This window comes from Echeneis naucrates, chromosome 21, assembly GCF_900963305.1.
Source record: "Echeneis naucrates chromosome 21, fEcheNa1.1, whole genome shotgun sequence".
Taxonomy (NCBI): Eukaryota; Metazoa; Chordata; class Actinopteri; order Carangiformes; family Echeneidae; genus Echeneis; species Echeneis naucrates.
Window position 1 is genome coordinate 5,796,692 of NC_042531.1, and position 17,688 is coordinate 5,814,379.

At 41.0% G+C, this 17,688-nt stretch overlaps 2 protein-coding genes across 2 annotated transcripts; both read left to right on the plus strand.

Annotated features, from left to right (window-relative positions):
- Positions 1-10,859: 10,859 nt before the first annotated feature.
- Positions 10,860-13,273, plus strand: col8a1a (collagen, type VIII, alpha 1a). Its single transcript, XM_029530785.1, has 2 exons — positions 10,860-11,154; positions 11,328-13,273. The coding sequence occupies exons 1-2, from the start codon at positions 10,860-10,862 to the stop codon at positions 13,271-13,273; spliced, it is 2,241 nt and encodes a 746-aa protein (XP_029386645.1).
- A 3,152-nt stretch (positions 13,274-16,425) lies between these two features.
- On the plus strand, positions 16,426-17,090 carry jagn1a (jagunal homolog 1a). The gene is made up of 2 exons (XM_029531015.1): positions 16,426-16,514; positions 16,628-17,090. Exons 1-2 carry the CDS (start codon positions 16,426-16,428, stop codon positions 17,088-17,090), a joined length of 552 nt encoding a protein of 183 aa, XP_029386875.1.
- Positions 17,091-17,688: the final 598 nt, after the last annotated feature.

A 17,688-nucleotide genomic window follows, 5' to 3' on the forward strand; every position in this document is an offset into this window, starting at 1 on the left:
AAAGCATTGTAGATATAACCCTGATTTACTTGTTGTCTTCTGAAAGACTCCCCCAGCAGTTGGATGCCCCTGAGTGACATCATGAAGAAGTAAATATTTACTCAGTGTGAGATCAGAATCTGGCAACAGGGACATAAATATTTTCACACTATAATTGGAACATTACCTACAATGCAGATGCTCTTTTTTTTTTGGTTGCAGCGGTTTCGTTGCTGACAAGGTTGGTGTTATCAAGACTCATTCTGATGTTGATGGTACTGATTGATTAACAAATCGTCAGTATTTTTGGGTGTCTTGCAGCAGAGCTAAATTCCACAGCTCTCTGTCCCTATGGGTGAGGTGACATGGACGCTTTCAGATGTTTACTTTTGTTTGCACTGCAAATTCCAACATTGCCTCATGGTGAAGCGGGATGGAGTAAGGAATGCGGACGACTTACAAACTCAGATGTCGTAAACTTATCTGAAAATGTGACAGGGCTGTGGGACCGCGACTCAAACTCAACTTACACTGTTAAAAACAGATTCTTAACAGGGTGTTCCTCTGGTGATGGGCCAAATGTCTCTGCTTTATGACTGTAAAATATAAACTCAAAGCTGTGCAAATATTAAGAAATACATCTCTAGTTGTCTATCTGCACTGCAGCATCAACATTGGGTTGTGGGGACCCTGCAGGCCTGTACATCATGTACATTAATTCCCAAAACACAAGCATGCACAGTTCAGGGTGCCGAAGAAAATTGAATGTGAAAGTTGGAGACCTTGAGCTGTAGATAGACACTTAGAGATTGCTCTGTAAATTGCAAATGCTTCTAACACTTGGCAAATTATATTAAATCGTCTGTCCACATGCCACTCTCTCTGTCATCTACTTGTTTGGATTAGTAATACCCAGTATTTACAGTATGACCAAACAAGTGTTTTGCTCAGCGTCAATGTGGTGCTCCACAGGAACGCCAAGTCTAAAACACAAATGCCTCGTGTAACACTCATCAGGGGCTCTGGACAGTCTCATGCATCAACTTTGTGGAGGCACAGAGGAGTTGTGTAAACTGGTGGGAAAACAACAGAGCTTATATACCTGATACGTGCATCTGTATGTGGTTGATTGTGTATGTCTGTAGCCACCAGGTTCTTTACACTCACCAAGTATCTACCCAAAGAGGTGAGAGCTTCGTGCTTTTTCTGCTTTTCATGAAGATTTCAGAACATGCAGCCATGTAGGGTACTTTGGGGCAGAGTAGCGAGCTGTTAACAATATAAAATGTCACCCAATATGGCAAATACTCACTTTTCACACATCCAGAAAACATGTTGCAACATTTGTTTTCAACTCTGTGTGGTTGCTGGTGAAGAACACATTGTGTCAGCTAATAAAAACACTGAGTATGAAGCAGAACAAAAATTCAAAAAAAGCTATCCTAAGATGCTAAAGAAAAATTAAGCAGAGTTGAAGGGAACTAGAGAATAGGTTGACTACTACAGCAAAAGTCCTCTCCCATTACACATGGTAGCTGCTTCTATTTTTAGTATTAATGCTAATACTAATTACAGAAATTTGAAGTTAACCTTTAGTTGCTGAGTCTTGCGATGTCATCAGCCCTGCTTTCACGTGCCGTGGCATACAGTACAACAGGTGCACGCCGGATGGTGAGAGGCAGTTGTGAGGCCCATTGAGGCTTCATTAATGGAACAGGAAGAGATTTGAAGCACAAGGGCAAACACACACAACTCATTACCCCCTGGCTCTCGTGTACCTTTCACACCGCAACTCAAAGTGTGTATGTGTGTGTGTGTGTGTGTGTGGTGCATTTATATGAGTTTTGTGTTTGACTGGGCAGGAGGAGAACAATTACAAGCTATGGTCCTCATGAAAAGAGCATTGCAGAATTTGGACTTAATGCTGTAGATTACATTACACATACAAATAGCATATCATTGGTACTAATGTGATTATTTCAGCTATTTCATGAAGCATGATTTCATTCAGAGCATTTTCACACAAACAGAAGAAAATACTGTTCTATGTTGTGTTAAATACATTTATTGTAGTGGCAAAACGTTGAAAACTGAAAACATCAGCAAAAGCAATTGTCCTCACCTTCCGAATCACGCCAAAGACTGGTAAGCTGACTAAGATGACACCTGGCTGTTGGAGATACAGCAGAGCATCCACCCTTTTACGCCACTATGTCACTTCGGAGCCGCACGCAACCACTATCCTTCATACACACGCACATTTACCCACCTTCCACCAGGACTCCAGGACACACTGCGGGCCTCTGTTTGGTCTATACAGTCACTATAGTGAGAGTGCAGTGATTTACGTAAAGGGAAAGGGAAATAGTTTGGTGGTTGGGCACATCAGGCTACAAAGTTGTTTTGCACAGGTGTCAAAACTGCCTTGGAAAGTGTCTGTCGTCACATCTCAACAAAGGAGCTCAGAAAGAATGATTATTTTTAGTCTGTAGCTGGGACCAAACGCCCTGTCCAAGTGCTCATCAGACAGCTTTTCACCAACTTTAATGCTGACTCACACTTTTCACCCTGTTGCTATGACAGGTGTAAAAGCAAGGATGTTATTTTTCCTTCTGCTTTATGAGAAACGCAGATGTTAAATTTTACACCGCTCGAGGATGATCCTCACATGATTGAGATAATATCAACAATGTTATGGTGATGGAAAAAATGTATTACCTTTAAAAAAAAAAAAAACTAAATTAAAAGCAGTCATTATACTTTTAGATATGTTCATCTACAGGGCAAAGGATTATGCTGCCATAATTATTCTTCAAAATGTTTATCCATAATATCATTTAACCCCTTTTAAAACTAAACCTTTAAAACAACTCAAATATACAGTCCTACAGTCAGCCATAATATGTCCATCTCTTTTTCTTTCCATAACTACTGACTTACTATGAGACTTTAGCTTTCAGCCAAATGCTAAAATATGGTAGATCAAAAGTTACACTTCAAAAAAGGGACACTTTAGTGTCACTTCCATAAATATGTTGTCGTTATTTCTACCCCCTTTTCTTGTGCTGTAATGTAATTGTTAACATGCAGTGTTTATGATACTTCCAAATTCTTAATTATGATCTCGAATGTGTGTGTATATGCATCCTTGGCTGTAGAGATTTTTCTCGGGTGTGTGCCAGGACAGGTGATCTTAAACAACCAGTCTGGTTTTTATTGCATTTATTGGCGAGTAGATCACACCTTTAATGAGGGAAGCATTCCTCTTTATCATTGTCATTCACTGTGGGTGCTCTGCAGGGGGATGTGAGCAGGTTTTGCCACTATAAATTATGGCACAACAGTTTGGGAAGTTATTTTTATTCTCATTCAAATCCCCTCCATCCCTCGCCTTTCTCTCTCTCTTTCCTCTCTCTCTCCCACCCACCACAGTGGCTCCACCTTCGAGCCGATATAAGCTGTCCACAAGGTGTGCATCTGTTATGAGCACATATCCCAGGGTTCCCTCTGTGTGGTTGTCTGTCTGCTGGTCTGACTGCAGTGATTATTTCCCCATAAACAGCCACTCACAAAGGTAAGTGCTGCCCTCATTCATACACAGTATTTAACATGTATTTGTTTTTAATTTCTATTAACGACTGGTAGAAGTGTTTTTTTGTTGTTGTTGTTGTTTTTTATTTGCATGAAAGTTGTTTTTCTCCCTTTGACAAATTGTTTGCATTCTCTGATTCACTTGCCAGTGTTGCTTCACTGTGTGCTACCCATCCAATTGATGTTCGAACAAGTGAACTTTAGTCTGCCTCCGTGGTAACTGTAATTTTGCTAAAATCATTCAGTATGACTAGTTAATCACAGAGCGAACAGTTACAGAGGTCAAATTTGCCTTGCCCCTTTAACATGTCCAACTTCAGATTTGATTACATTTTTAAACAGAAGTGCTCATATACGCACATACAGCCAAATATGAAATATAATACAGCAAATGAATATGAATGTATATCATCATTATTTTTTAGTTCAAAACCAGGTGTTCTTTGTAACAGAAATTAAGTGTCAGGGATAGTCTGCACATCATCATCCATTTTATCAAACCGCTGCATGCACAGCATCCCTATAGTTCAGCTGTTTCTGCAGAGCTCTGGTGAGCTGAGGTGTGCCTGCTGTCCTCTGCTGAAGACAAATATACATTCAGATGTTTTGTGTGTATGAGTGTCTGCATGTGGAAAGCTGAAACCAAACTGTCAGAAGGAGGTGATGGGAAAAAGAGCAGCAGTTTGGTGAGAAGAGACTGCAGAGCAAACGCCGTCTTTGGCTCTGAGCAGCTCTGTCTCTCTGGCCGGATACGCTTTGTAGCACTCTGTCAAATAATGTTCATCAGTCTGTCAGTCACAGCAACTTTTAAATGAGTGACTTGCTACAGGATAGCGCATGGCTTAATTATATAATTATATTCAGTAACATACATTTCGCGTATACACTGACGAAAAGACCTGACGAGTCAGAAGCCTGAGCAGTGATACATTATTGTTTGTACTTTGTTCAAATTAGTAAAATATAAATGTTTATTAGGCATTGTGGGTTTTTCTGGTGGCAGTTTAATGCAGTTCTTCCACATCTATGAAAAGGAACTGTTAGGAGTGAGACCACACTCCTTCAGTATGGAATAATGAAAATGTTTAGATAGATTAATGTGGTTTGACTGTCAGCGTGTGGCCTCAAATTTGACTGTATCTGCAGGTTTTCTAATAAAATGCTTTCTGGCTGTTTGACTTTTTGTTTGTATGGAGATGTGGCCTTCTTTTGTTTGACTATTGATCAGTAGTTTTGTCCCCGCGCTGCTCTCCTGATCTGATGTGTGTGTATGACAACCAGTAAAATGCACATTACGCTGCATGCAGACAAAATCTATTGATTGGATCCCATTTTATGTTGATGACAAATCAATATCTTTTTTCTCCAGTACCTTTATCCTTAAATATGCACGCTGGAGTGTGTGCTTGTATGTGAAACACCCCCCTATGCATGTCATTCAACAAACTTTAGGAATGTGTGGGACAAAAGGGACAAAAAGGCCCAATGAAAACCAAGAATGATGGTAGGGCGAAGCAGGGGCAAAGAAGTAAACACCTTGGCCATTTAGCTGCACAGCTGTGTACGTGTGTGTACGAGGCTTGTTTGAATGGAGACGTTTGTAGCGTGACTTGAAGAGGTGTTAATTTTACGAGGTGTGCTTTGTGATAAAAGTTGCATTTAGGGAGCTGAGGAGCTGCAAATGTTTTTCCCTTTCTCTGAGAAACCACGTTAGGGCACTTACCAAGACTGAGTGCAGGGGCACTGGTTTAAGTATAAATTTGTAAATGGTTTGCATCAGAGGGAGGAAGACAGAGTGGCTTGCCAAATATGTTCTGTGGGATTTAAAAACTAGCTTTCACTCAAGATTCCTGTTTCATGGATGCAGAAGGAGAAACTTAAAATAACACCTAGTGTGGTTAAATGATTGACCGACTCTGCTTTTGCAAGGCTGTCATTCTATAAACCCAAACATTCATATAAAAGGCTCAAACAGATCCAACCTCGAATGCCCAAAAAGTAATCAATACCTCCCACATCTGTTCCCCACCAGAATTTTTCCTGTTTCCCCCCCCCTCTTTGTAACCATGGTGGTTAAAGAGATTCGCTGTTTTGCCCTCTGACCTCCACCACAATCTGCAAGGTCGCTGAGTGGCTCTGGGTCACTGAACCGGGATGTTTCCAAAGGGAGAAAAGGGCCACCGAGGGCAAACAGACAGATGAAGGCAGAGAGCAGAGAAATGAGGCAGAGGGCAAAGATGGTTAAGAACAGACATGTCACTGTTCACACAGAGACACAGGAAGAAAGGGGGACTGTGAGAAGAGAGCCGTCTGCATCTGACTGAGGAGGAAGGACAAACAAATGTTTCCTGAGACATGAGGACAGCAGACAGCCAATATTTTCACCGTGGCAGGAGAGATTAAAAAGTACTTTTGAGGCAGAGTTGATGTGCTGCTTAGCTATGTTCCCTTGGTAGTCCTGTCCCCTCAGCTAATCTCTGTCTCTGTGTGCGCATCAGTTTATGGAAGCTTGTGTGTCTGTGTGCATGAACAGCACACAGCAGCAGATTCAGATGTGAGTGTAGAATCAGCCTGAAGTAACTCTCACCCATTACCTGTAGCTCCTCTCGTCTTTATAGAGCATTACTTACATTTACCTTATTTATAACGACACAGACCCACATAACGCGCAGTTAGTTATGCCTCAACGCTATAATTAGCACATAAATGTGATGTTCAGCACTAGCTGTGACACCACAAGCTTTGAAAGGTAATTCCAAAGCAAATAAACATACGTAATTTTCTTTCTTGAATGCTAATGGGGTTGTTTCTTCTCTTTATGTCATGCGCTAAATGCCGTGTTGATGTTGCAGTGATGACGCTGCCTAATGGAAATGTCTCTTTTCAATGTTCTTTTATTACCTGCCTGCAGTGGTAAATCACGAGAACTCCAACCAGTATCCATTGCAACCCAGAGTTTTGATTGCCTTAATTTTTCTACCCAGATTTGTTCAGAGGGTGGCACAGCTGCTGTGCTTTTAATGACATGGATATTAAAGCTTGTGTAAACTGCAGTGCTACTTCAGCTTCCGCCGGCTGAAAGTTGACTCAGCAAAAAGAAGCAAAACAGCTCACAGACATATGATGTCAATGAATCTTGTCCCGTCGCACACCTGAAGGACAGTTGGTCATGTTTCGTTTATGTGAAATGTCAAAAAGATGGACATCTGGAAGTAGTCGAGGAAACAGAGGCACACGAGTACACATTCATACGTACATGACACATAGCCATATGATGTTGGCTGCTTTCAGCTTTGCTTATTTTTGAGTCTGTCTGGGCCAGGCAGGACATGCTGAGAGCTCAGTGGTGTATGACCTGCCACACATGATTCTGGCAACAGATGTTGAAAATTGAGGGTGTGAAACACAGATACATGTACCTCTGTGGCCCTCTGGGCTGTTGTGAATGGTAAACATGTTGAAATTGAACGATGGGATGGGACTAACTACTTTATCCAGACAGAAGTACCTTCACAAATATTGGACGGATTGGTACGAAAGTCCCTAGAGGATGAAACGTGGCGACTGGTGGGGCAGACTCTCATCTAGAATCATGTTCACCACATCACCTTTGCATTTAATCAAGGCCATCATCGGGTTGAAATTTCAGTTTGTCCAATACTTTGTAGTTTTTAAGGTGTTTGGTCATAAATCAGACATCCCTGTCACACTCAGATGAACATTGTGTTTATGTATTAACAGGCCAACACCCAAAATCAAAATGATGAACATAGTCTATGTTCATAGTCTATATATATAAATATAAATATATATATATATATATATATATATATATATATATATATATATATATATATATATATATAGTCAATAGAACGATAATATTTCTCTCTCTCTCTCTCTATATATATATATATACACACACACACACATCTTTGACAATAATATTATTTATAAATGTATAACAAGAGATTGTATAAAACAGTTTCGACTTATCTTTAAAATGTTTCCTGTTGTGGTCTGTTTTTGCAAAAATGCACATCAGTTGTGCAGGATGATGTGTGTGTTCGTGCATTTGTCTACAGTTTTCTCAGTATGTGTGTACGAGTGTCTTTTCCAGCCTCATAAACAACCCAGTATAGAAAGTGTGTGAACTGAATGACACACATGTGAAATCTACCTGGCATGAAGATGTAGAACATGGTTGCTGTTCGTGTTTAGTCACTGTACCAATGACTGCTTGTCAGAGTCCTCATCGAGGGAGACATATTGCTTTACACCAGTGTGTGAAAAATTAGACTGTAAATCTAAGAAATGTGAGAAACCGCTAACAACACGTTACTCACGCCATGGCCTCTCACAGCCGTCACCCATTTCTGTGACTTCATGTCTGCCATAGGCATGAATGTAAATGGAGGGATGATAATGACTCCTGAAAATGAATTCAGTGGACACAACTACTTCTTTTATAGCCGATTTGTTGCACCATTTTCTCTCTCTGTTTTCTATAACAACACGTTAAAACATGGAAATTACTGGTAAATGTTTATGTCAGAGTCTGAAAGTGGCTCCACTGTACGAACTAGTCACTTGGGAGGCAACGCTTATGTGAATTATGTGTTAGAGAAAAGCACACCAGGTAAAGATGCGAGGTGTTTCCATCACTTTACTGTCGCCACGACAATGTTATGGTGTTGCTATGTGACACTGAACAGACCCTCATTGTAAAGCCCCCCTCTGATCTCTAGTTGTAAGTTTTGTTAGAATATTTCCAGCCCTTTAAAAATACTTATACACACATATATACCAAAACACTGTTTTCTGTTTTCTCTGTCATATTTCTGCAAAAACACATTAGACATCAAATATAAGAATTATCATATCACCAAGAAAGTCGTCATCTTTCTGACAAGTTATTTTTGTCATTGCATGACGTTTGAGGCTAGGGCTAGTAAGACATAAAATATGTTTAAAAAGTGTTTATAAGTCAGATGCTTCAGTATTTCATTCATTTTTAGACACAACAGCTTCTTCATCATGCTGGGGAAAATAGAAGAGTGAGTTTTTCTGGTATGCCATCAAATGATGAATGAAAAATTTCCTTTTTCTCAAAACACTCTGTGATTTTAATCAGATCTGATTGATTTATTGCCTCCAATAAAAAGTGTGAAGTGTGTAATTAAATTCAACTCAGGATGTGTTGGGATCAGTGCCCGTCTTTGTCCTGACCCCGACATCCAGCTTTTAACTCTTACATTTCTTTAATGTACAGTACACTATGGTATACAGGGCATGAAAGTGAATAATGCCGCCTTTATAAGGAACTATCAATGCTGTTTGTTCACAGATACCAATTCTAAAAAGGTACAGAACTCCTCCTCCTCTAAGTATTTATGTAAATTATCTTTATTATTCATTGTCCTATAATTTCCAGCTTGGGTATCTTACTGCAGCCTCACGTGCAGTGAAAAACATGTAATTCAAGGCCTGCATTACACTCATAGATCAACTTGGCTGGTCGGTCCTGTTGTCTGCAGATTTCACAGATGAGCAGAGCTGATCGGGGGACAGGGAACAGGCCGCAGCTTCCGCTCATTGGTCAAAAATAGGTTCCAGGTCTTGTTGGGAAAAATCTGTAGCATTCTTCTGGACTCTTTGGCATGTCTGGCCTCTGTCGTCGTGGAAACTAGGTGGGCTTTCCTTCAAAGCCACCTCTCATTTGGGGAGACAGTGGCATGGCCATGTCAAAATCAGCAGTCGGCTGAGAAAAGGTGAAAAGGGGGGGGGGGGGTCCAAAGAGCCAGTGATGGAGACTATAGGGATGTGGTTTAGGATGTGAATTGAAAAAGCTGGCTGTTATAAAACTGTGACTATCCTCACAGTTTAACCTGGGCAGGAAGAATGATGCAATAACGTGAGTAGACATCCAGAGGAGCAGCTGAGAGTGTGATTTGTGGACTGTAAAGACGAGGAAAACGCCTTTTCCTCGGTCTGTTACTGACCATTTAAAGTGAAGCGCAGAGGTTAAATAATGTAAACGAATGAATGGCTCATCTGAACTGACCAGCGGGATGGCGGCTCTCGTTTCTCAGAAATGTGCTGGGTCTATTTGTAACATATAGCACTTGCTAAAAGCAGAGAAGGGATAATAGGCTGATACAGTGACATGATTGGGTTTTTCCTCATCAGTTTTGTGTTGAGAGAAAAAGTTGTGTTTTGAGGCTGGATATCTGTTCTGACTGGCAACTCCTATAGATGTTTTTAACAAGCACTTATTACTGCTGTGCACTTTCTTATTTTATCTTTTAACTCTATTCATCGTTGAGGGTTTTCATTGTCTTTGTATTTATTTGTCAAAATCATTAGAGTAATGCAAGAATACTGTCCCAACAAGAGCATTATTTAAAGACTGCATGTTGATACAAACATTTTTATTTTAATGCCACCGCACATTTAGTTCATTTACATAGAAAAATGTGTGTGTAAAGATGTATATTACAGCCGCAGGACACCTCACCTGACCTTTGGATTGGGGCAATGCATTTTTGGTGACTGATATTTCAGTGGGGAAAAAACTGGAATTTAGTGTAGCACTGTCTTGTGGACACCTAAAGAAGGTGCATTATTCCTCAGCCCAGGGAAAATAACACATGACAAAGTTCCGTGTAATAGTGTAACTTGAACACATTTGTACTGTAAAATTGTGTAAAAACACAAAATTGGAGTTAGAGTATGTCAGATTAGGAAAAAGATGAAAAAGGAAAAGTTATTCTTGAAATCAAGCCTTCAAAAATGCTCAGTAACTTCCTGAAGGGCATATTCATTCTTGTCACTGTGATTGCTCAGTTTTTCTTTTGTGGAGATACACATGGTTCAGCAAGAAATACATACAAATTAGTGATATTATTTATGGTGGTTTTTTAGAACAAGTATCACATGTTCAAAGTTCAAGAACTGTTTCAGTCAATTGCAAATTACATACACTAAACCAGATCAATTATTAATTTTGAATTTGTATTTACAAAGGCTAAGCATACCTGGAAAAAAAGAGATGAACAAGTATTTGATTCTTGTGTGCCTGTGATTAGCATCTCCAATGTATAGCCGTCAGATAGACAAAGTGTAGTCTGCAACTGTCTGCTCTGTGCAAACCAGGTTGTAATCTTGTAATCTTCCAAGGAAATGTAAATTTAAATTTAATTGAGCTGTTTTCACTGTAATGTCAATGTGCTTAATAACAGGCTTTAAAGTAGCATGATTTTTCTACCCTCTTCACTCAGGCCTTGGCCATGCCTCCGCTCTCTGCCCCCCTCTACCTGACACTGCTACAGCTTGTAGTCCTAACTTGTGTTAGTGGTGGGGCATACTACCCACACAAGCAACACCCTCAGCCATACCAACCAGTGCAGCACCTGCCACACATGGGGATAACCAAAGACGGATTTCCACAGCAGCAGTACCTTGGCAAAGAGGTGCCCTATATGCAGTATCCCCATTATAGGAAGGAGCTGCCCCAGATGCCCATGCACAAGGGCAAAGAAATAGCACGTAAAGGAGGTGGATATAAAGGTGGACAAGACAAAGGTGAGAAAACTCAAAACCAAAAGCCTTTCAAGAACATTTACGTTCATATGTTGAAAAAATGTAGGGAGACCTGCTTTCTTTATTTTTTCAGTGTCTGTGGTATATAATAAATAATTTTTTTCTGGCATTGGATAACTCAAACTATGTGTTTTAAATTTTATGATTTCTCACAGGTCAGACAATCCCCAGTGGTGCTGAGGGAATTCCTCAAGGAGAACCAGGTCCAGTTGGGCCCCCTGGTCCAGAGGGACCTCAAGGGCCTGCGGGACCTCCCGGACCTCCAGGAAATGGACAGCCAGGACCCATGGGACAACCTGGCCCTCCTGGTCCACCAGGAGTGCCTGGAGTGGGGAGACCAGGTTCGCCAGGACTGCCAGGCAAGCCAGGACAAAATGGTGAGGCAGGGCCACATGGTGAAATGGGCCCAAGGGGAGAGGAAGGACCATCTGGACAGCCAGGGCTCCAGGGTCCCCCAGGACCACCTGGGCTACCAGGAATAGGCAAACCAGGGGTGCAGGGATTACCAGGACAACCAGGGCCAAAAGGAGAGCCAGGTCACAAAGGTCTGCCAGGACTACCAGGATTACCAGGACCCAAGGGAGATAAAGGAATGGGCCAGCCAGGACAACCTGGTCACAAAGGGCTCCCAGGACCTCCTGGACCAGCTGGCCCAAGAGGACTTCCTGGTTTCGGAAAACCTGGCCTAAATGGAGCACAAGGTCCGCAAGGACCACCGGGAGTGAAAGGGCATCCTGGAGAGCCAGGACCAGCTGGGCCACCTGGTGAAGGAGGACAGCCTGGCCCACCAGGACTACCCGGTCAAGGAAAGCCAGGTCAAAACGGTCTGCCTGGACAGCCAGGTATTCCAGGTGCAAAAGGACATCCGGGGCCACCAGGTTTGCCAGGAAAGCCAGGACTGCCTGGATTTGGTAAACCAGGACTCTCTGGACCAAAGGGTGATAAAGGAATGGGTGGATCACCTGGCTCACCAGGACCAAAAGGAGATAAGGGTCATGGAGGACTTCCTGGTATGCTTGGACCTCCTGGACCAAATGGTCCACCAGGTCCTCCAGGCCCAACAGGACCCCCAGGAGGTCTAGGTGCACCTGGACCCAAAGGAGACTGTGGTGAAGGAGGACCTAAAGGGCTTGATGGAGCCCAGGGTGATCCTGGACCTCCTGGGATACCTGGTAAGGATGGCCTACCTGGAGACCATGGAGAGCCAGGACCAAGGGGTCCTCCAGGGCCTGGTGGTGCTAAAGGAGATGGTGGGCATAAAGGTCTACCTGGTACCTCTGGTCCTCCAGGAGCTCCAGGGCTAAAGGGGCAAGATGGAATACCTGGTGAGGTGGGACCTCAAGGTCCGAAAGGAATCCCAGGAATGGATGGTCGAGCAGGACCAATTGGGCCTCCTGGTCTTCCTGGGCCCAAGGGAGAAACTGGGTCTCCTGGTCTACCAGGGCTAGCAGGTGAGGGCAATCCAGGTCTTCCAGGTCCCATAGGACCGCCAGGAAAAGAGGGTCCATCAGGACCCCTTGGTCAACCAGGTCAGCCTGGCCCCCCTGGGCCCCCGGGCCCACCTGGAGTGCCCGGTCTTTCTCCTGACATGGCTGGAGTACTGTCTGAGATGGGCCCTGGACTGGATGGTGTTAAGGCTGGCGGTTATGGTAAGAAGGGCAAGTATGGAGGCAATGGTGCAGAGGTGATGGGAGCCAATGGTTTGGAAATGCCGGCCTTCACAGCTGTGACAACAACTCCCTTTCCACCTGTGGGCACTCCAGTTGTCTTTGACAAGCTCTTGTACAATGGTCGCCAAAACTACAACCCCCAGACAGGAATCTTCACCTGTGACATTCCTGGAATTTATTACTTTGCCTACCACATCCATTGTAAAGGAGCTAATGTTTGGGTGGCTTTGATGAGGAACAATGAGCCAGTGATGTACACATATGATGAATACAAGAAGGGTTTCCTAGACCAAGCATCGGGGAGTGCGGTGTTACCTCTACAACCTGGAGACACTGTGTACATTCATTTGCCCTCAGATCAGGCTTCAGGACTTTATGCTGGACAGTACGTGCACTCCTCCTTTTCTGGGTACTTGTTGTATCCAATGTAAAACCACAAACCGTAGGGAGAGAGCGAGAGAGAGGCTTCAAAGATAACAAAGCAGGAGCAGATTTTTTTGCATATGATAAAATATGATCATAAATTACCTTAGACTGAGCAGTCTCGTAACATTAAATCAACAAACTGTGATCATCAACATAAGAGCATGTGAGAAAAGATATTTCAAGGAAAATATTAAGTACAATGGTCGGTTTTTTTTATACTGAAACCCTTATAGCTGTTTAATTGGGAGAGTAAAGATTTATTATTTTACAGCATGAAGAATAATACATTGAAAAAAATCACCTAAAGAGGCACCAGATGTATTTTCACACATAAGAGTGAAAAAGTGCAAGAGAGCATTTACTAATAAGTGCTAACACATGAAGGGACTGTGCAAAGTGTATCCATTGGAAGATAAAACAGAGCGCACAGATCCAGTTAGTGTTGCAGCAGTGTCAGATTTTGTCCCTGCACCTCTTCAAAACTGGCAGCTACCCCGTGTGTCAAGAATGTGAAATGCAGTAGAAATCATGAATTCATTTAAGTAGGAAATTTGTATTTTTGCATGCATACTTTTGTATAAATATAGTCTTTGTCTCTCACTATAAAGCAGCAAATATGTAAAATGATGAAAAAGAATGACGTCACAGATCATTGATAGGTTTACACTGCAGCAGTTTGTGTGTGATTTAGAGGTGCATATATTTCTGCAGATGACTGAATTTGGGGGAGAGGTTGTTTACTTTCCAGTAATGGTTTTCAAGAAATCCATCCTCTCAAGATTGGATTTCTGTGAAATAATTCCATTTGCCAAATAAGAAAGTGGAGCAACCTGAATTAATTTCACTTTAGTTGTGTGAAAGCATCACATCCAGTAGGGACACTTGTTATTGGTGATTGACTGGTAATGATAACTAATATGTTCACCTTGGGGACCACACAAAATGTGATGGTCAAAATTTAATAACCTTACAGTCTGTTGCCGACTCCCGTGAGTGGAAATCAAAGAGTAAGAATGTAATAAATGTTATTTTTCATTGCTTGCATGTAGATTTATGGGTGTAGTGCTGTAAAAATGTTTGTGCTAAAACTCAAAGGTCCAGCAAACACAACACTGAAATATGAACCACTCCTTTCATTAAGTTTAACACCACAACAAAGACAAGATACAATACCATACAGTTTTTGGTGTCACTAACTAACCCATAGTATTTTACAGATGTAGGTGACAGATGCGAAATATGAGAAAGCCTTGATGTGAACTTTGTTTGTACAGTTATTACTGCGATCTTATACTCCAGAGGGATTAAGCAGTGTTCCTCTCAGTCCTGCTTTAAAAGAAAGATCAAGCCAATGAGGATTCATCTGATGACTCTGACTAGTTACAGGATAATTTTAGAAATAAATTGTCATCTGGATTATGTAATTCAGAATTCAACTGTTAACATTCTGTAATAGATTTGTAAACGATGATTTATAATTGGAAAAATTTTCTAGTTGTAATGGCAGTATCATTTACAAAAGTGTGTCATATGTGGAAAACATAGCATTGGAATTTGGTATTTAACCAGTTCCTGGTGTGATTTCTCTAGAAGATAAAATTTGTTTCCAGTGTCATTGGTGCACTTCACTCAATATGTCTAGCTGCCAGAAGGGAGAATACACATAAATTTGTATTATGGCTAATGAGTTCAAAGAAAGTATTCAATGTTGCAGCAAATCTTTATAACCGTGATTTCAGTAATTTATTGTTTTATCTGTTGTTCACCTATATGTTTTGAAATAGGCATGAAGCACGCAAAGTTTTAAAGAAAGAATGAATATTTCTCTTTTCAACTGTGGTGCTAATATTTTCAGTTTAACCAATGAATTTATGTCTTATTGTTTATTGTTTGTTATTATTGTCAAATTTGTTTTTTCTAAATAAAAATTGTTTGATTTAAAAAAAATGTAGATGTTTCTATTTCTAAACTCTTAAAAGGCAGTCCCTTTCAAATGAGGCTGGCATATGAACATTAATAATGAGCCTCCATTATTAATAAACATGGGAGAAAGTCCAATTAGTTAAACATTCAAGGTAAAATTAAAGAAACTTTTAAATTAAAATGGGAATAATAAATGCAATCAAAGTATGGAGGTACTATTGTGAAGACAGAAAGAAGAGCATTTGAATGTTGCACACCAGCATCATTAAAAAGATAAGACAACATAACAATCAAGTTGACAAGATGCAGTCACCTTTACTGTAAAAGCCACACATTGTGGATAAGTAGATCCAAGGTTCAAATAAAGTTACAGTTTCAAGCTTCTGCCTTGATTACTAGTTTAAATGTCATTAAAAGCAACATTTTGTTTGGAGGTGATTATAATAATGCTTATAGAGTAAGAACACATTTGTTTTTGCTTTAATGTTATGACTTATGATCGTTCCCTTGAAATGTGCTTTCATTCATTCAATGAATGAAATGATTTTCTGCTCTTTGAATGGAGACGCTCACGCTGCGGAGCGATGACTTCCTGTTTGAGGTTGTGCGCATGCGCAGAGCTGTTCTTCCATCCATTTATCAGGTCTTTTGTCAGTAGAGATTTAAACAACGAAAGGAAAAACAAAACAAAAGCAGGTACGTTTTCGTTGTTGTCTTTAACAAACTCCATCTGAAAGTGTCGTGTTTAATGTCGTGCTCCGTTATCACTGACCGTCACATCCGTCCGAAGATGCTGCTGAATGGGGTTTGTTAGCTACTACAGCTATGGCTTTCCTCTGATAGCGTTTTGTTTATGTTCGCCCACTGTGAGAAGATTAAAAACGTTAAATCACAGTTATTCATTCAACGATGACGACCCTAAGCCTAACCCAGACGAAGAACTGGCAAATATTTTTCTTAAATTGTGTTTATCTGAGTCTTTCTCAGGTAAAAATGACCAGAGTTGTTAATGTTTCATCCCTTTTATGTGATGACAAATGAAACATCACTATTTTAAAATCTTGTGATTTTGGGGTACTGAAAAAAACAATTTGAAGACATCAATCTGCACTTTTCACCATTTATTTATATTCCACTGAATTTATGTTTAGATCATTAAAATAATTGTTATAAGCAGCTCTAGCTCTGTCAGGTGTACAATTTGTATTGTGTGTGTCTGCAGGTTTCGTTCAACATGACATCACGTGTAGGTCCAAGAATTGAGAGTACCAATGGAAGTGGCTTTAAACACAGAGAAAAGGTGACCCTACACTACCAAATGAGGCAAGTTAATGTGGTCTATTTTTATTTTTTAACTTTAAATTGACATGTTATCTCCAAAGAGCAGCAATAAGTATTTTTAACACAGCCTGATACGAAGCCCTTCTGTTTTGCAGTGCTGCCCTGAAGTCAGAGGTGCGTAAGTTAAACTTGGTCCACCTTCTGATCTGGCTGCTGGTTGCTGCACAGGTGACCGTGAGCCACTTCGACCTGGTGTCGCATGACACAGTGTGCATGCCATACCAGTGGGAATACCCCTACCTGCTCAGCCTCCTTCCTCTGCTCTGCAGCAGCCTGTCACTTCCAAAGAACAATATCAGTTACCTGGTCATATCCATGATCAGTGCAGGGCTGTTCACAGTAGCACCTCTTATTTATGGTGGCATGGAGATGTTTCCTGTAGCGCAGCAGCTCTACCGCCATGGAAAGGCCTACCGCTTCATTTTCGGTTTTTCCGCAGTGACAGTTATGTACCTTGTCATGGTGGTCGCTGTTCAAGTGCATGCCTGGCAGTTATATTACATGAAAAAGCTGTTAGACTCATGGTTCAGCGCCGTGGAGGAGAAGAAGAAGAAATAATGGAGTGAAGCTGTGACTGAGTAAAACCCTGTTTTATTTAAATGTATTTAGGAGTTTTATTCATGACTATTTATTCTCTCATAATATATCTTACCAGATCATCCATGCAATCATGTTTTCATCCCATGATTTGAACAAAAATGTACCATCAGGGGTGTGTCTACAAGGTGTTGTGCAACAGATGCTATGACTTCAACGTCATCTAATCAGTCAGTGTTTGAAAGAATTCCCACTTTTGTTTTAATGCCGAAACCTCTTGCACAGTTCTGTTCTGTACTTTTGCTTATGTGTTGCAAGTGTCATGGCAGTTTTTCTCCATCATTAAGTCTACCTCTTACATAATTTTTCTTCCCCAAAAAATTGCATCAAAGCCATAAAAAAAATACAAAACAAAACACAAAGGTAAACACAGTACCTATACTCTTATGTTTTCAGGCATTATCATTCAGCAAGAGGAAGCCAATGCTTTTAGCCAGTGCAGATGAATGAAGTATGCATTGTAAACCAAATAAAAATGGAAGAATGTAATTTCACCAAAGATGGGATGCTGTGTTGTGTTTATTTAGGTGCGTCAGTCATTCCGCACCTTTTTCAGACG